Consider the following 21,825-nt stretch of genomic DNA (forward strand, 5'->3'; position numbering starts at 1 on the left):
TTAGATAGCGTATTTTCAAAGAATATTTTCAGGGAGATGAAGCTCGTTAAAATTTCATGTGTTTTAGAAGATTTGAAATGGGATCCAGGGTAGATTTCTTCTTTGGGGTATTTAGTCAGTCAATTTTGGTTCTGACATTTTAGGACTGGAACTCATATTCCTGTCTAAAAAGAAGCATTCTGTGATGGGGCATAGTGTTCGTATATGTATACGAATGAGTTAACCAGCCTTTACAGTGAAGATGAGTGGGAGATGGGTTCTGGAAATCTCATTCTGTACCATGTTATTACGTGGGGCTCTCTCATATTGTCCGTCTGTATTCTGTGAGATACACATTTTACAGATGAAGAAACTGAGGCTTAGAAAATTTAAATATCTCTGAAGAGATCAATTATTAATTGATGAAAGTTTATTCTGGTAGGAGGCTGGAGACCAATTAGTCTGTGAGCTCTTTGAATCTGGGGATCTCATCTGTACTGTCTCTGCAGTATAATTGATGGAGCTGACATTCAAACCAAAGTTTTTTCTGGCTGTATAGATTGTACTTTTAATAACGACACCTTTCCCCTACATTTTCAGCCATATAAAGTAACTTTTGTCTTTTGTCTTTTCCTCTTCTGCAATTTCATAATCTTTTATGGAGCATGCAGTTATTGATTAGTAAATCTAGTGGCTGAAAACTAAAGGATGCTGAGTGGCCAAGTTACAACTGTTACTATTTCATTGGGAAAAGGTTATGGAGAGATGTGGGAGGGGAGAAGAGGAGGCTGTCCTCTGACTTTCATGAAAATATTATTGCCTGCATTAATTATTATTGCCTCTGTACTGAGGCCTCGTCAGTGGCTCCAGAGTATCAGGTCTCGGTAATGTATTCCTCAGAGGCAAAGGGACTTTACGTACTCTGGAATGAGAGCTGGAGAAAGTCCACAGCAGTGGCAGTGACTTAGATGATTGGGAATCACCCTCTGGACTTAGAGCCAGGAAGCAAACGGCAGAACATTCCACAGCTAACTTTTAATTAGTGTTGTGGCTTTTGATTGTGTTAGGAAACAAATATATTTTAACTATCTCGTCATTAGGTTCTAGAATCTAGAGCAAAGAGAAAATGGTAAAGAAACATGAAATGTTAGCTTTTGGTCCCCCTTTTTCTTTTCTTTTTCTTTGTTTTTTTTTTTTTTTTTTTTTTGAGAGAGAAAGTGGGTGCATGTACAAAGTCGACGCAGGGCTTGATCTCACCACCCTTAGATCATTACCTGAGCCAAAATCAAGAGCCAGATGCTCAACTGACTGAGCCACCCAAGCACCCTTGGTCCCATTTTTAATCCTATATAACTTAAATTTTATCTGAATTCCTTTATGAAAACTATAGCCCAAAGTAGACACACCACACCCTTAAGAAACCACATTCACATCTGTTTAGGCTTTTCATTTTGTTTTTATATAGCTCCCTGCCACTGAAAGATGTGTGTTAATTATTTGTGTGTGTTAACTATATGGCAGACCTACTATGCAAATCAATCTAGGGGTTTCAAGGGGCTGAAGATAAATCTGAGCCTATCAAGCTAATAGCAGTAAGACGTTATTGGGATAAAATCTCAGGCAGAGAACACCACCTGGTGGTTATAGGGAGGATTTGAGCTTTCTGCATTTGTAGTATTTGCCAGAATGTCTGAATGCTATAAAGAAATTACATTCTTATTTATAATAATGGTGAATTCAGATTTCTAAGAATAATTTTCTGCCATATGATTCTAGCATTGCTTCATTAAAACTGCTGTCAGGGGCGCCTGGGTGGCTCAGTCAGTTAAGCATCCGTCTTTGGCTCAGGTCATGATCTCATGATTTTTGAGTTCCAGCCATGATGGGCTCTGTGCTGACAGCTCAGAGCCTGGAGCCTGCTTCAGATTCTGTGTCTCCCTCTCTCTCTGACTCTTCCCCGCTTGCACTCTCTCTCTCTCAAAAATAAATAAACATTAAAAAAAATTTTTTTTTTAACCCTGCTGTCAAAACCTGCAGACCAACCAAGTGATTGTGTCTGGCAGAATTGAAGTCTGGTGCCCTTGGTTCTTCCAAACACAGGCCTCATTTATCTCTGTAAAAAATCAGTGGGTGTCTTTTCACTCTTCAATGCAACCTCTAACTGGGATAGCGTGCTTATTTTATGTGGCAAATTTTTTCTAGTGGAATGACGGAGAAGGAAATATTAGTGACTTTCAGTAATTTTTTTGGCGGGTATCATATAAAAGCAAGTTGTTTCTTTCTTGTATAAAAATTATAAAGAGGAGTTTGATGATTTTCCAGAGTGATTATTAGGATGAGCAAAGTTGGCAAGTTCTTTTTATTAAAATTTATATCTGAGATTTCTTTTTTATTGCAATAAGCATCTTTATTATTTGGCAATCTTGAATTGAGATAATTGTGTAGTTGGGTAAAGTAGGGACATCAGCTCGAAGGGAAAGGATGCTATTAAGTTAATCAGGATGCATATTTTATAGGCCTGGTGGGGAAGGGAAGATAATAAAGTTTTAAATTTCAGGTTGAGACTTGGGCTGGCATGGCATGTCTGTATCTTTTTTCCTAGTAGGAAAATTGAATCCAGGCCCCACCACCATTGAAAAGTTTCTTGAGAGAAGGTTATTCATGTAAGCTACTAAATAGAATGTGACATGAATTTGCACTTTCCCCTGGGATATTTTTTATATAAGTAACAGTATAGTAACTCTGCATTCTAACAGTCATGTTCTCAGACACTGTACAAAGCCACTCCATACACAAATGCCCACATATTGTATAATTCCACTTACATAATATATCCAGAATTGGCACATCTATAGAGACAGAAAGAGATTTGTGGTTGCAAGGGGTCTGGCGGCGGGGGGAGCCGGGGGGGAGGGGGGGCGGGAGGAGTTGGAGTTGAGAGGAAATGGGGAGTGCCTGTTAAGGAGTTTATTTCTTTTTGGGTAATTGAAATGCTTTGGAATTAAATAGTGGTGATGGTTGCACAACTGTGTGAATGTACTAAAAAAAACACTGACTGTACCCTTAAATTTAAACTAAACTTAAAAAAAAAGTGCCGATCCATGGAGAAGTGAACCAAATCAATAAAAAAAGGTGAATGTGGTAACAATTCTCTCATTTATGTTCTAGCAGAAATGTCTGATAATCTAAATATTCCAGCTTGGGCCTTGAATGTTGTTTTAATTTGTATTTTAATGCCCTGTTCTCGACCTTCACAGGGCCACGATGGGCCTCCTGGAACATTGGTGTATTCATCTGCATTCGATGTGCTGGAATCCACAGGAATCTGGGGGTGCACATATCCAGGGTAAAATCAGTTAACCTCGACCAGTGGACTCAAGAACAGATTCAGGTACTTAAATAGCCCAACAGTATGTCAGCTGCTCTCATATTTCCATGTAAGAGCAGTTCCAGATGAATTTCAGTCAGACTGGGCACAAAGGTGAAAGTAAAGGAAAATTTAGTTGTCAAACACGTATGTCAAATTCTTATACCTTAATAGAGAAATTTGTAATCTTTATAGTTAAGATACAAGTTATTCTACTTATATTTTACTTTCTTCAAAACATAGTCTATGGTCTAGGATCCCATGGGTATACCCCCAAGGTATAAAGGGGGATCTTTGGATTATTTTATGAGACCCCTGGCATTTGCAGATCTAACATTTGTAGTTTTAGATAGTCACACACACACACACACACACACACACACACACACACACACACATCCTCCAACTTCTAGACTTACAATATTTTATTGTTAAAATGTCTATGCAAATCTTGCTTGCTGTTAGGTTGGTGGGCTGGGGATGAGATACTTAAGTTAGTGAGACTAGATGGCTTAAGATCTGCACCGTGATATGGCTTCATTATTCTCTATTTTCTTCCTGCTTTGAAACTTTTAAACGTAATTAAATTGTTTTTTCTTTTTTGGGGGGTGGAGAGGGGGAGAAAGGATCTAAAGAAAACAGTTGCTAAAGTTGGCAATAGAAATAAGAGGTTATTCTTAACCAGAAAATGGCTTTAGAAATTAGACTGCTTTTATTGATTCAGTAAAAGTCTAAAAGATTAGTTATATTTTTCAGTTACACTTTATTTTATCTTATGGAGGAAATTACATGCCATAGAGGTATTTGGGAATTTGAAGATTTAAAAACTCTTGGGATTTGTCCCTCACAAGTGCTAAGGAATCTATTTCAAAGGCCTCATGGGAAACACATTTATTGGTAATAAAGCTGAATAGATTAATTAATAGTATAAACTCAGAATTGTAGTTATTGCCCAATTATTGCCTGCCTGATTCGGTACTGATTATTGCCTATCAAGTAGACATTTTGATTGGTAGTTATGTGTCTTGGGCCCTCAAATGGGATCTTGAATTATTACTGAATTAAATGCATCTTGTCAGATGAATCTTTCAAGAAAAAGAACTCGGGGAGGGGGGTGGGAACGACAACCATGGGAGCAAATGGTTGGCAGTGGAGAGAATGGTGTTCTGGAAATCAGGTATGCACATAGATCTTGGTTCTGCCATTGTTTGATTAGTCCTTCAGTTGTAAAATGCTGCAGTTGGGTGAATTTTCCAGTTCTTTTCTCATCTGACATTCCATGTGTCCCCATCTCTTTGATTGCAGTGCATGCAAGAGATGGGGAACGGAAAGGCAAACCGACTCTATGAAGCCTATCTTCCTGAGACTTTTCGGCGACCTCAAATAGACCCGTATCTTTTTTGGAGCAACTTAGAAGGCTGAGTGGTATTTTGGTGTTTGGGGAAAGTCACACAAGACTCAAGCCCCGTGATCTGACTGGGCCGTCTCTATGTGGTTTAGACAAAGTCTTTCTTTCTTCTCTCCTGCCACCAACACATACAAAAAGCATATGTGTACTTTCTGATGTTGGAATGGTGCTGTCACATGGGGAAGATTCATTCAAGAATTAAGACTGCAGTAGTTCACTGAATTCTCCCACAAAGTGACATCTCTGATAGTCTTGGCATCTCTGAAACTATTGTGTGCTGAAAAGAGTAGATTACTGTGCTGTATTGAATCAGTAAAACTACCATTCATTTTTAAATGCCTTTTCTGTGTCCTATGTGAAAGAATTAACTGTTACTGACCAGCTAATCAATAACCTTCTTCCCCTGTCAACAGGGGATAGCACCCTACTCACAACACCAAACCCCCTAAAGGCAGTGCTTCTCAAATGTGGTTTGTAAACTGTCTCGCTAGAGTTTGCCTTTTGTTGGGTGCAGGTGGAACCTGTTAAAATGTAGATTTGGGGCCCTGCAAAAGATATGCAGCAGAATCTGGTAGTGGGTCACAAGAGTTAATAGCTTTTTTTCAACGCTTATTTATTTTTGGGACAGAGAGAGACAGAGCATGAACGGGGGAGGGGCAGAGAGAGAGGGAGACACAGAATCGGAAACAGCCTCCAGGCTCTGAGCCATCAGCCCAGAGCCCGACGCGGGGCTCGAACTCACGGAGCGCGAGATCGTGACCTGGCTGAAGTCGGACGCTTAACCGACTGCGCCACCCAGGCGCCCCAAGAGTTAATAGCTTTAAGGGCACTCAGTTGCCTTTGTTTAAGGCCTATTGACCTAAGGGTTTTAAAATAGATAATTGACTGCTGTACCAGTATTCTAGAAGAGCCACAGGTTCCTCTGATGTCCATATGAAGAATAATCCCATTTGCTGCTATCATTACCCTGAAGGAAAGTCATAGGAAATGGCAGTAATGGTGAAGGAGGCATTGTAAGGTTTTGGTCGGGGAAACTGCATGTGAAGAAACAGGAACCATATGGAGAAACCAGGCAGGAGGGAGAGGGGAGAACAACGTTACACTGAATACAGATTGACCTATTGTAGTCATACTGTGGGAAAGATTTGTTTGACTTATCCTTAATAAGCTTTCTGCAGAGCTGTCGAGGGATTTATTCGCGATAAATATGAGAAGAAGAAATACATGGACCGAAGTTTGGACATCAATGCCTTTAGGGTTGGTTATCAAGCTTTGTTCATAATGAGTAGTTTGCTTATTAATCAGGCCAGGGAAGAATTTGAGAAGAGCCACTGAAATACTCCAAAGCCATTTTTAAAAAGTAGAAAAAAGCCAATTATTGAGTCAAGACCATGAAATATGGAGCAGACTTCTGCATCAGGGACAGATAGGGCAAATCATTAGTGAGTTCTTTGCCTTGATCTGTATTTAGGTGTTAGTGATTCCCACTTCCAAATTGTTTCTTCAAATGGACATATTAGGCATACTAGATCAAACAATAATATGTGTAAACGTGTGTGTATATGTGCATTTTTTCTGTAAATGACGTCAACAAAATTAATGAAATCACCAGAGTTTTTCTTCAGTTTGGCCAGCATGTATTTCCAGTGTGTTGATGGACTAATTGCCAGTGGGACCCTGTTCCTGAGAAGGGTTTTAGGAGGAGACTACTAGTTGCCAAGCTTGCTTTCCATCCTAGGCATGTGGTTAGAATCAAATACGATGTCTGACAGCTAAGGCAAGTATAATATACAGGAGGAAATACAGCATGGTTTCTGGAAGAAGAAGATAGGTCTGACTAATGACAGCTAAAGGAGAACCAATATAATTATTTAGACCTAAAAAAAACTTTTGACAAGATTCTACAGTAAATTTGCTTAGGAATAATTGACTATTTCTTTGTCTGCAGAAGTATAGAGAAGAGAGTATGGGATTCTCCAGCTCTCGCACGCATGAGCCCTGTCTGTCTGTCTGTCTGTCTGTCTATCTATCTATCTGTCTGTCTGTCTATCTATCTATCTATCTACCTATCTATCATCTATCTAGTTTTACATTTTAATGGGGTTTGTACTAGCCCGTGAAATCACTTAAATTTTCACAGGGCTCTAAGTCCTTCCAGGGAATTTAAAGTCAAACTAATTGGAACATACTCCAGATTGATGTTTTGGGTTTGTGTGAAAAGGGCCATCAACTTGTAGGTGAGTTTCAATGTAGGCAGGGAAGTGCAAGGTAATACATTTAGTTGGGTAAAGATGATTCCTTCTGAACTCAGTGTGAGGGACTCTTACTTGTGGTCATCCAGAAAAGGAACCTGGAATTTATCCTAACCGTTTCAAGAGAGAATTAACCCAGTGTATAGCCACAGCTTGGATGGCATCATCAAAAAGAGTTTGGAACCAAAGCACACAAATCTCCTTTTATTTGTAGAAAACTATGGTCTGCTTAGCTCTGTTAATTGTACCAAAAGATAAGAAATCATACAAGGTCAGAAAAGAGTATCTGAGACAATCCAGAAGATGGGGGAGGAGGGAAGAGTGGCCGTATGAAGATAGTGTTCATTCATAATTATGTTGCTGCTGTACTGTACCCATGTAAACAGCCCGTTTTAATCACAGAATGTTTTCACTTAGGGAGGAAATACCTCCTGTTTACCAAAAATCTGTTCCAAAAATTTTTTCTTTGATGTACTTAGTTTTAAAAATATCCTTGTGAAGATTTATATGCCAAGAATTAATATTTGCTAAGTGAAGACAGTATCAAGTTGAAAAGAAAGTGGTTCTGTTAATTAAAGAGTATTATTTTTAAATGGACAGAGAAAGCGTTTTTAACTTTGAGAAATTAAGTGTTCTGTATTAAAACATTGCACGATGTGTGGAACAGACATAGCCACATGTGTTCTTTTGTGATTAAAATATCATATTACAGATAATATGAAAATTGAAGTGGAAAATCTATGCCTACTCTTATCATCTTTACCAATGATTATCACCTTGGTGTGTTCCCTCCTTTTTCCTATGTAGTTACTTTCTGGAGGCCTAATTATAATAGTTATATAGATTGTCTACTATTTTCATTCAATTTAGCATATCATATGTTTTTATGTACTTATATAGTGTTCATAGCTTTTAATTGTTACATCCTTCAGTGAGTAACTAGCTCACAGTATATTTTACCATTTTCCTTCTGTGGAAGAGACAATATAGGAGACAAGAGAGATTGTTTAAATTTTCCTTCAGCATAGATAATTCTGGGGTGAACTTCTTGCTGCATAGAGTTATATTTCCATATTTTGGATTATTTTCTTTTTTTTTTTTTTTTTTTTTTTAAATTTTTTTTTTTTCAACGTTTTTTATTTATTTTTGGGACAGAGAGAAACAGAGCGTGAACGGGGGAGGGGCAGAGAGAGAGGGAGACACAGTATCGGAAACAGGCTCCGAGCCATCAGCCCAGAGCCCGACGCGGGGCTCGAACTCACGGACCGCGAGATCGTGACCTGGCTGAAGTCGGACGCTTAACCGACTGCGCCACCCAGGCGCCCCTGGATTATTTTCTTAAGATACGTTACAAGATACGGTATTATCTAGGTTGAAGGGCTTCAGTATTTGTCTCTTCCTCCTTTTGCTAGTATACTTTCCAGAAGTTGTACTGTTTTATACTCTGTTCTCAGCGTCATGTAAGAGGGCTAGTTCATCCATATCAACATTAGGTATTACTGAGATCTTTCTCCTCTCAAAAAAGTATTTTAAACTTCATTTTTTGATCATAGGCAAGGCTGAACATTTTTTTAAATGTACTTCCTTTTATATGCCTGTCTTAAGTTTACTCTGTGGTTCGTTTGTTTTTGTTTTTGTTTTTGTTTTTTTGCATTTAAATGTTAAAAATGTGACAACATTTATTTGCTGTTAAAAATGTGACTAATAACATTATAGTCTATGAAAGCATTATGAAACTGCCTCTGGAAGTAACAGAAACTGAGACATTCTGATCTTTTATTTTTGAAGTGCTTTTGGTTTTATTCAGGATACCCTAAAAGGGATACTTTAATCCTTTTGCTCTTTTTTTTTTTTTGCCTTATTTCCTTGATTTTTGTTTCCCTAATCCTTAAGCTTGAAATTACAGTTTATTTCCTGACTTTTAAAAAAGGAGATAAAGACTGAGAAGACTTATGATTGAATTTAAAAATCCTTAAGCTTGAAATTACAGTTTATTTCCTGACTTTTACAAAAGGAGATAAAGACTGGGAAGACTTATGATTGAATTTAAAAACACAAGGGAGAGAGTGCCTGGGTAGCTCAATTGTTTAAGCATCCGACTTTGGCTCAGGTCATGATCTCACAGTTCGTGGGTTTGAGCCCTGCGTCAGGCTCTATGCTGACAGCTTGGAGCTTGGAGCCTGCTTCGGATTCTGTGTCCCCCTCTCTCTCTGTCCCTTCTCCACTTGTGTTCTGTTTCTCTCTAAAAAATAAAATCACAAAGGATATCTGTCAAGTAAGATGAACATGAACTTATTCACTGTTGTACCAAGGTGAGGCGGCTCCCCTCCAAGCATGAGCAAGTTAAACTTGAGTCACAAAGGGGCAGCAAACTGGTAAAACGTTTTTAACTTCTATAGATAGCCTAGACTCACAGTTCAGGAGTCACAAATGAGTTAGACAGAATGAGGAGGTACTTAATGGTATGTGAAAGATGTCTCTTACAGCACTAAGGCTAATGTGGAAGAGGCCAGCTCTCATGCCCCATATGAAGAAACCCCCAAGTTTGTCAGACCCTGCATCCGTTCAACAGGAATATTTTGTGTCCTTTTTGCACATTTGGAATTATAATTTTCAAACTATTAGTCACGTGTGTTCTTTGTCTTGTTTTGTTAAATCATTATAGAAAGAAAAAGATGACAAGTGGAAAAGAGGGAGTGAACCAGCTCCAGAGAAAAAAATGGAACCTGTTGTTTTTGAGAAAGTTAAAATGGTAAGTGGGAAAGTCTTTGCACTGGGTGGATGACCTCAAGTGTGTTTATATGTGGAGGGGAGGGGTAGGAGGCCTTCTGGTGGGTGGGGTGCGGTTGATAGCATACTGCACCACTTTTCCTGGGGCCCAAGGGTTCCACATTTACATTAGATTGCCTGCTGCCATTTCTGCTGCTTTCCCATCGCCTTCTTGCTGCCTCAGCTGCTCCGTGACACTTCTCCTTGGGGCTGGTTGGGAGTTTGGGAACTGCATCTGCCCTTCTGAGCAGGAGGCACGTTCCATGCCGGAATGCCTAGGCTATGTGATACCTTCTGAGCAGATGCTACATTAACCCTTCTCTCTTTAGACCCTCTCTGCCTCATTTTCCTGTTGCAGTTAAGAACAGTCCAGAAGCCTGGCCGTACTAATCCATTGCGCTCCTTCTTGTATTCTTGCTCTGTCATATTGAAGTAGACACCTTTCTTTTTTCACAGGACATTGTGGCTGTAGTAGTAGATACCCTAATGTAAGAGCTTGGAATCTTGGGAGAGAGGACTTTTTACTATTTGCTTAAGGAAGAGTCTTTTATCATCACTCTGAGTCGCACTGCCTGCAGAACACAGTCCTTAATGATATTGGCAGAGTGAATTAGGTAATCTTTAAACTGATCTCCCTTTTGGTATCGAAGGTTTTCTAATCACTGGGAGATTTGTTGGCTCTTGGCTCTTACACCGTCAGACACCCACCTTTGTTCTTGGCTTTTCCTGGGACCCAAACCTGCTGTTTTGGTTGGACCTCCTGGTGTGGTTGTCCTGGTTTCAGAAAGCCAAACAAGCACAGACGATATTTTTTTCACTTTAGGCTTGGTTTATGCACTCGTACTTCCTGACTTGATTCTTTCACCTGACACTTCCTGAGTTTTGTTTCTTTGGTAACCCTTTGAATAACAGCAGCCATACCACAAGAATACCTGTGGCTTTACAGTGAAGAGGGGGGAAAAAAGCGTTCAAAAACACCTGCTTATTTCTTTCTTTAACATATTTTCACCTTAGCCACAGAAAAAAGAAGATCCACAGCTACCTCGGAAAAGCTCCCCGAAATCCTCAGCACCTGTCATGGATTTGTTGGGCCTTGGTAAGAGCCAGACTTTTCGGGGCGCCTGAGTGGCTCAGTCCGTTTAAGCGTCTGACTTCGGCTCAGGCCATGATCTCGTGGTTTGTGGGTTCAAGCCCCGCATGGGGCTCTGTGCTGACAGTACAGAGCTCTCCCTCTCTCCACCCCTCCACACCCCCCCCAGCCCAAGATTACTATACTACTCACACTTGCTTTCTCTCTCAAAATAAATAAATAAACTTTAAAAAAAAAAGTCAGACTTTTCCACTCCCATAATCTTACAAATTATGATGAGTTCTCAGTCACCCTGGGAAGATAGGTGGAGATGGGATTCTTCAGTTTGTGTCTTCATCATTTAGATTGTTCTCTCATGTTTTTCCTGTTGTTTTACGTCTGAGCAGTTGTTCTAAGAAGTGTTTACGCTTTTCAGAATGACAGTATAGTGTCGTGGTTTAAGAGCATGGCCTTTGGAGTCAGAGGTCCATCTCTCCACTTGCTATCTATGTGACCCTGGGTAGTTTGCTTAACCTCTGAACAGTACTTTCCTAATCTGTGTCTGCAAAGATGATAACAGTCTCTACTTCAAAAGTGCTGGAAGGATTAAATGAGATAGTGCCTCTCAAGCTCTTAGCCTCTTACCTGGCACATACTAATCATTCAGTAAAGGTCAGCAAGCTTCACTAAAGCAGCACCTGTGAGCCATGCCCCCAGCCCTCTCATTTTTCAGGTGCAGCCTGTTTCTGAGATGGCCTATTATTACCTGTGTTTATTTTTCTCCAAACCTTTGAAACCCTGAACTAGCGGCTCTGCCCCTTTCAGAAATAGAGTACTCTTTACCTTTCACAGATCTGACGGCTATACTTTAGTACATTTCTGCTGATTTAGGTTATTGGCTATTTAGGTTTATAATTTCTGTACCTTTCATTTTCATTTATCTCTGAAAAAGAGATAAAAGCTACACAGCTTTACCCCTCACATAGCTGGAAGGGAGCCAGCCAGCCCGTTTGCTGTGGTGCTAATATAGCCTTCAGGCCTGGGTTTCTGCTGCCCTGTGCCTGATAGCTGGGCTGCAGGCTTCTCCGGCATGCTCCTGGGAACATAGGGTGAGGTCTTTTTTGAGAGGTCCCATCCAAGCTGGGTGGTTTCAGAAGCCTAGATTTCCAGGGCCCTGATGGAGCATAGGCCTACTCTGTCTGCTTCTCGTCTAGAATAGAAGAAAGACATGAACTTAATGAGCAGTGCTACAGATTAGCTTTCATCTCTCTTTCCAGATGCTCCTGTGTCCTGCTCCATTGCAAATAGTAAGACCAGCAATACTCTAGAGAAGGATTTAGATCTTTTGGCTTCTGTTCCATCCCCCTCTTCTTCAGTTTCCAGAAAGGTGAGTCACGTGGGCTCCTCCGAATTAAAGAGCATTTTGAAAAGGGTAATTTTGATAACTTAGTAATGGAGCCAAGTCATACTTCCTTGGTGGAATTGGACTTCGGTTTTCTTGATTTCTTGATTCTTCCCTTAATATTGTCATCTCTGTTACAGCCCAAGATTACTATTCATTCCATTTTGTCTCCTGCCCCAAAAGAGTGAGTCCTTTGAGTGGGCTTCTGTTGAAGGTGTGTCACCTTATAAAGGCTGCTACTTTAGGTCAGCTCCTCAGCGTGAGTTACCGCCAGAGAATTTGTAGGTTTGAAAGACTTGAAACTGTTAATGACCACCATCTGTGGAATGCCTGCTTAGGACCAGGCACAGTGCTAGGTGACTTTGTATATCAGCTTGCATATTTCTTTTATAATTTAAAATATTTACCACAACCCTACAAAACAGGGAGTTTATTGATGAGGAAACATGAATTCAGAAAGGTTATGTGACTAGCCTCTCATCATGCGACTAGTAAATGGCTGTGCTGGGACCTAAACTCCATTCTCTGTGGCTGCATCATTTGTAGGTTGTTTTTATTTGTTTGTTTGTTTGTTTGTTTTTCACCAAATCTGTAGATTTGTTCTGTAGATCAAAGAATTGTACCAGAACTTAACTATCCGGTGTTTTCACATATTTGTATGGTAGGAATGTTAGGAAGCTATTAACTTGAGCTGTGAATTCTTATTGCAGATGTTAGAAGCGGCAGAGAGATGAGGGAGGTCCTTACCGAGACCCCTGTGAGGACCATTCCAATTCTCCCCCTCCCCTCTTTGCCCTAAGGTTGTAGGTTCCATGCCAACTTCAGGGAGTGCTGGCTCTGTTCCTGAAAACCTGAACCTGTTTCCAGAGCCAGGGAGCAAATCAGAAGAAACAGGCAAGAAACAGCTCTCAAAAGACTCCATCCTTTCACTGTATGGATCCCAGACACCTCAAATGCCTGCCCAAGGTAGAATTCATGGGGGTGGTGGCAAAATGCCAGATAGAGACAAGAGGACTTATATGCAAGAATTATTTGTTGTAATAGGGAGCAATTGCTTTGGGGGCCAGGACGTTATACTGTAAACAAACCTGAACCTGACATTTTTTTGTGAAGCTACGAAGTGTCAGCAGATGGGTAGTAATGTAACTCAGAGCCATACTCCTGTGGGGTCTGGTGTCACCCTTGTGTGAAGTCTGACTCAAGGTCTGGACCTGGACCCTAAAAGGAAAGTGGCTAAGTTGGCAGCCCACTGGTAAGCTGTCGCAAGCCTTGTAGGGAATCTATTTTGCTATGTAAACGAGCATTATGAGTTGAGTAGAAATGCTACTGAGAAATTCTAGCTGGAAAGGAGTAGCCAGTGAGAATTTAGATTGACTTTGTGCACTTTCCTCTTAAACCTGTGTGTGTGTTTTCTTGGCAGCAATGTTCATGGCTCCAGCTCAGATGGCGTATCCCACAGCCTACCCCAGCTTCCCTGGGGTCACACCTCCTAACAGCATAATGGGGAGCATGATGCCCCCTCCAGTAGGCATGGTAGCTCAGCCAGGAGCTTCTGGGATGGTTGCCCCCATGGCCATGCCTGCAGGCTATATGGGTGGCATGCAGGCTTCAATGATGGGTGTGCCAAATGGAATGATGACCACCCAGCAAGCTGGCTACATGGCAGGCATGGCAGCTGTGCCCCAGACAATGTATGGGGTTCAGCCAGCTCAGCAGCTGCAGTGGAACCTTACTCAGGTAAGCTACCCCATTTACTTGGGACAAGGGTTTTTGAGCCTTCCTCAAGGCCATCTCATTTTGTCTCTTCCTTATTCTTTGAATCCTTACAGTGTAGATGAGATAGATAATGCAGAGACCTTCTTAGGTTTGCCACGCCCTTTTCTTTTCCAGATCTGCCCAATGGCAGATTTTCTGAGGAGTTCTGGGTTACTGAACTGAACTGAAATCTAAATTTCTCCACACTTATATTAAAACAATAGCAGAAGCAACCTATACAGGTAAACAAGGAGTGCAAATAAAACCACTTATAACCCATGACTACCACATCCAGTAGACAGAATACTCCAAACTTCAAGTTACATGGTGGGATCAACCAAATCCAGCAGAGCCATCATCAGAGAGACTTGTGTGGAAAGACGAGAAGGTGCAGGGGGCTAGAGGTGACAGAACATAGATTAAAATCATCCCCTAGAAAGAGAAAGACGTATCTCAATCAGGGGCACATTGAGAAGAGGTCTGAGACTTAGCAACTAGAACTCTGGTTACGTGGAGAATCGAAAATGAGGGGCTTGAAATATACAGGGTAATAGGTGGTAGCTCTGGAAAAGTATTGCTTCAAGGGTAATGGAGGTGACTTAGAAGGAAGAGGTGCCCTTTGGGGACCTGGTAGTGAAGGGAAAGTAACAAATGAGAAGTGGAAAGAAGGAATTACAAGATGAGAAGATAAACCATCCTCTTCCCCCCATCCAAATAATCATTTCACTATAGTGACAGAAGAGGGCACTCTTGAACTAAGAAATCTAGCAAGCTTCCCCAAACCCCTCACACCTGGCTGTAGTATTGCTGATTCAGAAGAACAAGGCACTACAAAATAAACAGAAGGTGGCAAGTGACATTTATACAGAACTACTATGGGGAGAAACTAGAAAATGAAAATCAAAACATTTCAATAAATGAAAATTCTCCCCCCCAAAACGGCCATGAACAGAAGAAAACTGTTACACAAACCACCAACCTGAAGGAAATGTCCTTTAATACTGGAAGACGAAACAGCTTGAACCAGAAATTTAAAAGCTTAGAACCAAAATGGACAAAAAACTGGAAGTTGTGAAATGAAACTACTAAATTCAGGAAGTAAATTGAAAAAAGACAATTATCATAGAAATAAAGACTGAATTACAAGTTACCCAGAGAAGAATAGATTCAACTGAAAATATATTTGGCATTGAAGAAAGTCATGAAACAGGTAAGAGAATGGAAACTAAATATAGAAAGCAGGAAAATAAATCCAAGAGAAAGTGATACAGAAATTAAGCAAAGAAGGCCTAACATAAATATATTTGGAGACTGCCAAAGAAGAAAAACAATATAGTGGAGCAGAATTAGTATATTTAAATCTGTAATACAAGAAAACTTCCTATAAACAAAAGACTTGAATACAATATTGAAAGAGCCTACTGTGTATGGAAAAGTTGATCCAGAATGGTCAACTCTAACATACATCTCAGTAAACTTTGAGACTTTATGGAACAAGAAAAATTCTCAGGGCTCCACCCCTCTTCTTACCACCACCCAACCCCCAAGATCTGCCATCTATAAAGCAAAAGGAACAGACTTCTAATAGCAACAGACAAAACAACAACAAGGTACTCACGTACACATGAGACAGGTATTTTATAGCTAGACAAGCTATCATCCTTCAAGGATTGAAGCTATTAAAAAAAATCTTTAAAAAAATCTTAAATATGTAAGAAGTCAAGACTTATAAGTCTTTCCTGAGGAGTATACCAGAAGACAAGCTTCATCCATTTAAGAGATGACTGAGGACATTTTGGCAGAAGGACCGATGATGATTAAATATTTAATTGAGAATCTAAAATTAAGGTAATGATAAGGGTAGAAGAATATATATAGTATTCTGAACAAGCAATGCAACTGAACATAATGGGAGGAGAAAGTGAGAAGGGGGAAGTAGAATAAACTGATTGTTAGGAAATAGGTGGAAGTCCAAGGATGAAATAAGCTGACAAACCAAATGGTAGAAGCTTGAGTACAGACTAAAGCAAGCAAAAGAAAGTATTAGCATAAAGGTAACCACTAGAACAAAAATGAAACTTTATAAATGCCAAGCAAATATTTTAGAATAAAATGGAATGCATAGACTATGAAGTACAGCAAATATAATAAACACAGCAAAAATGTAATGTGATAAAATTAAGACCAAACACATCAGTCATATCAATAGGTAGCTCTTCTATGAAAAGAAAAAGATGTTTAAATTGGCTCACAGAGCAATGGCTGATTTTACACTAGATGCAAAGAAACCCAACTGAAACAAGAGCGATTCCAAGTCCGAAAGCAAAGAGATGGGCGAAGGAGTATCGGCGGAGCAGCGTGCGTGCGTGTCCACACGTACGCATGCCCTTGCTATCTTTCTCAAGTTTAGGAGGCGATGTTTAACTGCTTTATAAAAACTGTCTTCATGCTTTCCTTTTTCTGGAGTCTGGAATCATTTATATAGTATTGGTCTTTGGAGATGGGGTGGAATTCGGAATTCCCATGTGCCAGTGTATGGGCCTTTTGCTTTTTTTGTGTGTACTGATTCTTTGATAGCTTTCTCTGTTCTATGAAAGTCAGCTGTGGAAAACTCTAGGTGCCTAGATTAGCCAGTGAACCTAAGGTTTTAAATTCATTTATCAAAGATTATACCAAGCAGTCTGTCTCATGACTTTTTAGTTTCCTGTTCCAGTAGTTATTTCTCCCTTGTCATTTCCTATTTTGTATGTTTGTGTTCTCCTTTCCCTTTGCCCTTGCTTTCAATTAGGTTAACTGGTGGTCTATTTTGTTAATTATATATATATTTTTTAAAACCCACAGGATTTTGTTTTATTTATTCCACAATTTTTTGTTTGTTTGTTTGTTTTTGACTTCAATTTCTGGTTTATCTCTATTGTTTCCTTCTTATGCTGTCTTTTGATTTACTTTTGCTTTTCTTTTTCTAGCTTTCATAGGTGGGATTTTAATTTGCCTATTTTCAGTCCTTCATGTTTATTTGTATATGTAATGAAGTGCTGTGAAACTGATTAGGACATGTCAAGAGGACATATGAGCCAACTTCCAGAGGCTCCCGCTGTCCAAACATGGGATAGTGTGAACATCCAAAAGAGTGATACTTATGGATTATAACACTGAAGGGGAAAAAAAAAATCCATGAGTCCATAGTGATACATATTTTTAAATGGGTGTGGAAGAGAGAGGGAGGGAAAGCCTTATTTACACTGCCTTAGATTTACAGTGCCTAGATGCCTTATGGCATCTAGTAATTATAGAAAGAATAGGGTATTCACATATTCTCCAAGAAATACCCTTTAGATTACATACACATTACAGTGAAAAAAAACAGTGGATACTACCCTAGCCAAGTGCTCAAACATCAGATTAGCAACAATGGGACAAATTAACATCATGTGCCTCCTGGTATCTTGTACTAAGAAGGACACAATATCACTTCTATAGAAATCTTGCCAAAAGTATTTAACTTGGATCCAATCATGAGAAAATGTAAGGTGAATCCAAATCAGAGGATTTACTGCAAAATAACGGCCTGGATTCCTAAAACGGTGTCAAGAAAGAAAAAGTGGTGGGGGAATTATTCTATATTAAAGGAGACAAGAGACGTGAAAATGAAATGTAACATATATTATTGTATTCATATCAAATTTCTTGTATTGTGGTTCTAGGAAAGTGTTCTTTCTTATGAGATGCCTCCTAACTTCTTACTAAGAGATGAAACGTTATGTTCTGCAATTTTCAATGCTCATCAAAAATTCATATATATATATATATATATATATATATATATATATATATATATATATATATATGAAGATCCCACACAAGATATATCTATCTCAGAGAGAAAATACGGCAAAGTGTTAACAATTGTGAATTTAAGGAAGGATTTATGGGTTTCGTTATATTCTTTCAGCTTTTCTATAAGCTTGAGGTTTTCTTTAAAAAATATTGGTGGGAGAAAAATAGAACTTCTCAAGAAAAACACTTGTACAGAAATGTACCAGGCTTGGGAAATTTAAGGCATTTTTCTTGATAAGTAGTTTCTTCTGTTCACTCCCAGAGGCCAGTCTTTCAGTCTCATTCATAAAGAGGCCTCAGCCCCACCCAGACCTTATTCCACTGGTTCTTTTCACCCAGCAACTTCCCTTCTCACACACTGAAGACATGTTGGTCTTTTTTTCTTTCTTTCTTTCTTTCTTTCTTTCTTTCTTTTTTTTTTTTTTTTTTTTTTTTTTTTGCCTTCCTTTGTTCATTCTGAACAGTCCAGTTTCTCTTTCTTTTTCTCTGTGCTTGAGCGTGCACAAGCACTTCACTGACACTGACAGTAATAACTCTGCTGGAGATAGAACAGGAGCGCTGGTCCGGGGCTCGTCTGTAACTCTCAGGGCCAGCAAGTTAACAATAGGCCCCTTCTTTTTAGGAGGAAAGACTAGAAAGGGAAAAAGAGAATAGCTTCTCACGATGCTTTTATGTTGACTAGCCCTAGGACTCCTTTCCTTCCCTGAGCACTCGTCTCTGTCAACATCTCCTTTCTGAAAAGTCCTTCATTTACATGATCTGGAGCCCTCAAAATGATCTGTTAAGGTTCAGGGCAGATCTGTCCCATAACAGTTCCCCTTGTCTCATTGCCCCCTCCCCGCAGACAGAAGGACTCCTACCCTGTCTTTTTGCAGTAATTGGCTGCATGCCCACAGCCTGGTCTGAAAGTCTCCTCTCTCCCTTTCAGATGACCCAGCAGATGGCTGGGATGAACTTCTGTGGAGCCCATGGCATGCTGAGCTATGGACAGTCGATGAGCGGCGGAAATGGACAGGCAGCAAATCAGACTCTCAGCCCTCAGATGTGGAAATAAAAAACAAAACACCTGTATGGCTACCACTCTCCTCAGCCCTCTCTCCCCCACTTTTCCTCTTTCCCCAACTCCTCCCACCCCATCCCCCTTTCCTACCTCTCTGTTTGGTTTAGAAATTACTCAATCTGTCGTTTGGGGGTTGGCATTCTGCCCAGCCCAGCCACTTCCCGGACACGCAGGCCTCTCTGTTGCTTTATGACGAACATGTCCCCTCGCCATCCCGCCTTCCTCTGCAGCCTCAGCCCCCGTCCTCTCCTGGCACCAGCACCTTAGGAATTGTTGGCAGAAGGCACTTAAACTGTGGGAGAAAAGTGCACACCTTTGAGTACCTTTCCCGTGAGGTTAAACCTCCTATCAGACTCTCAGGAAGGTCTGTAGGTGTTGTCTTTTAGGCAAAGAGGGGAAGGTGTAGAGATACTTCCGTATGTGTTGCTAAGCTATTTCTGCATGTTTAAATTTTTGGTTGAAGAGGGAGGCATCATGCTCCCATAATTTATGGGAAAGAAGAAAGTACTGAAATCAAATTAAATACCCCTTGCGTCTTAGGTCAGGTTGGCCCTAGCCCTGAGCTGAGGCAAACACCCTGCTGTAGGGATGAGCAAAAATACTACTCTACTTTGCCCTGAATCGAGGCTTCAGGACTCGCCGCTTCAGTCAGCATTTATTAGCACCAAAGACTTTACGAAGGTCCCACACGAGAACACACACCCTGCCCCGCCTCCATGCTACCTGCAGTGGGATCTGGCTGTATGGCTGGAGCACCAGCCCCTCCAGCGGGAATGCAGAGCTTAATGTGTGTACTGCGTGTGTGTGTGGTGTGTGTGCGTGTGTGTGCGTGTGGATCCTTTCCCCATCTGCTCTGGGTGTTTTGTTTTGTTTTAGGTTTACACAGAGAGGAGTTAATTTATCAACCGCCTAAAACTGTTGCCACTTTTTCTTATAGTTTAAAAAAATTGCAGTCTCACAGATCGCTCTCTTCCTCCTCCCCCTTCTCTCCCAATCCGCCAGTCACTCTCTCTCTCATGCCTATGGTATCCCAGGCTGCTGTTTCCCCACCTTCTCCAGGTGTGTGAGGCAGAGAGCCTGGAGCTTTCCTCTCGGTCATTATTCACCCTACGTGAAAATTAAAACGAGAAAACTTTGCTTAAAAGATTTCACCTGTGGGAACCACAATTCCTGGTTGCCTTTCTCCTGTGTATGTGTAAATTCCTTAATAAATATTGCAGGGAAGGACCATTTGCTTGGCTCTTGCTGTGTATCACTCACGGAGGAGGGGGAGCTGCACCTAGGTTTTCTGCTTTCCAGGCGCAGTTCCCCCACTTCCTGGATTCTAAAAAAATTCTATACTGGGCATGCCCCAAGGACAGGGCCCAGGCTCCGGTGGTCAGAGAGGGGACCTTTGTCCTTTGTCCAGTGGTGTCTGGAGGCGTGCGCTGAGGGAACCGTGCTTATCTGCTCCCGCTAGAGCCACAGAACACGGAACCCAGAAGTCCTTTACTCCCCAACAGATAGAGAAGCCGAGAGCCACCTCCCTTCCTCCCACCCTCCCTTCTTTCCTTCGAGGACACCTTCTAAATACCTTCAGAGGTAATGAGAGGATAGCACAGTGGCAAAGAAAGTAAGCTCTGGAGCAGGCTGCCAATATTCATATCCCCTCCTGGGCAAGCTACCGAACCCCTGGGTCTCAGTGTAAAGTGGAGCCAATGGTCAAATGAGGCAATTCCTGTGGTACATTCTGCGCGGCGTTGGACCCTGAGCATTCAAATGTTAGCAAGTATCGTGTGCCAGGCCTATGCTGGGCACTAACTCATTCAGCAAATATTTCATAAGTGTTTTTGCAATATGCCAAACACTAAGCAATGAATCAATACTCCTCAATTTCATGGGATAAGTGTGGTAGGAGAGACAGAAAACAAGTAAATAGACTGTTTAATTTCAGATAGTAACAATACAAGGTAGGACAAGTCAAGAGGAGAGAGTGGGTGCGTGACCACCAAGATGGAGTGTTACATTTGAACTGAGACCTGAATAAGCAGCCACTTCTGTGGAGATTTGGAAAGACAATAGAGCAAGCGTAAATGTCTGCCTTGGAAATTGTTTGGCTGGAGGTATTGGTTTGCGAGTCATCAGGGTATGGATGGTGTGTGAAGCCGTGAGACCAGATGAAGTACCTAAGGAGAAAGCATGGAGAGAAGAGGACTGAGCCTTGGGACCCATCAGCTTGTAGAATTTGGGAAGAACAGATGAGCAAAAATGAATCTGACATAGTTTCTGCTCTTAAGTTCACAGTCTCATGGCACAACAGATTTAGAATCGCTTATACGGTATATTACGGGAGCTCAGGGGCTCCTAGCCCAGTCAGGGATAACTCTCTAAGGATCAGGGTGTCAGAACTAGTCTTACAGGGGAGGTAGGAGTTAACCAGCAGGTTGGATGTGAGCGGGGAGAAGAGTATAAAAGACAGCACCCTGTGAACAAAGATAAAGAGCAAGAACATTTGGGGAAGCGCAAGCAGTTCATTGTATGGTCTGATGTGAGTCGGTACGGGGAGAAGTGAGACTGAGGTATGGCCAAGCCAGATCATGGGGGCTTCCTATGCCCTAGGAAGGAGTTAGCCTTAGTGTTGTAAATGGTGAAGTGACACAGAGTTGAGTTTGAGGCTGCTCACTCTTGCACTGCTGAGAACAATGTGTTCGAGGGAACAAGACCAGATCTAATGGACCAGAGAGATGGTGAAAGCTGAACCCAGGCCATGGTAGGTGGGGGTAGGGGAGAATGGAGTGAGAGCAGCATTTCATGAACTGCGTATGAGGCATGTGAGATGCTAAAAGGTGTCCCACAACACCGAAATAAGTTTGGGAAAGACCTCATGTTATATCGCCTCTTGTGCATCTTGAATATAATATCCACATAGTAATGGCTCTGAAAAGTCC

General features: G+C 41.0%; 1 protein-coding gene and 1 long non-coding RNA gene across 2 annotated transcripts in view; one reads left to right on the forward strand and one right to left on the reverse strand.

Annotated features, from left to right (window-relative positions):
- The window catches only part of SMAP2 (small ArfGAP2), a 49,602-nt gene extending 29,474 nt beyond the window's left edge, over positions 1-20,128 (forward strand). Inside the window, exons 2-10 of the mRNA XM_086716601.1 lie at positions 3,237-3,370; positions 4,652-4,737; positions 5,933-6,011; positions 9,672-9,758; positions 10,790-10,871; positions 12,122-12,231; positions 13,047-13,212; positions 13,667-13,983; positions 18,767-20,128. Of these exons, the coding sequence (XP_086572727.1) occupies positions 3,237-3,370; positions 4,652-4,737; positions 5,933-6,011; positions 9,672-9,758; positions 10,790-10,871; positions 12,122-12,231; positions 13,047-13,212; positions 13,667-13,983; positions 18,767-18,892 (1,187 nt within the window). The 3' untranslated portion in view covers positions 18,893-20,128. The remainder of the gene's footprint in view (positions 1-3,236; positions 3,371-4,651; positions 4,738-5,932; positions 6,012-9,671; positions 9,759-10,789; positions 10,872-12,121; positions 12,232-13,046; positions 13,213-13,666; positions 13,984-18,766) is intronic.
- Positions 17,834-20,656, reverse strand: LOC147577945 (uncharacterized). Its single transcript, XR_015254633.1, has 3 exons — positions 20,472-20,656; positions 18,699-19,190; positions 17,834-18,469 (listed from the first exon to the last, which is right to left on the reverse strand). It is a non-coding gene; the product is annotated as an uncharacterized LOC147577945 (long non-coding RNA).
- Positions 20,657-21,825: the final 1,169 nt, after the last annotated feature.

Source organism: Puma concolor, chromosome C1, assembly GCF_028749965.1.
Source record: "Puma concolor isolate L17-30 chromosome C1, mPumCon1.1.hap2, whole genome shotgun sequence".
Taxonomy (NCBI): Eukaryota; Metazoa; Chordata; class Mammalia; order Carnivora; family Felidae; genus Puma; species Puma concolor.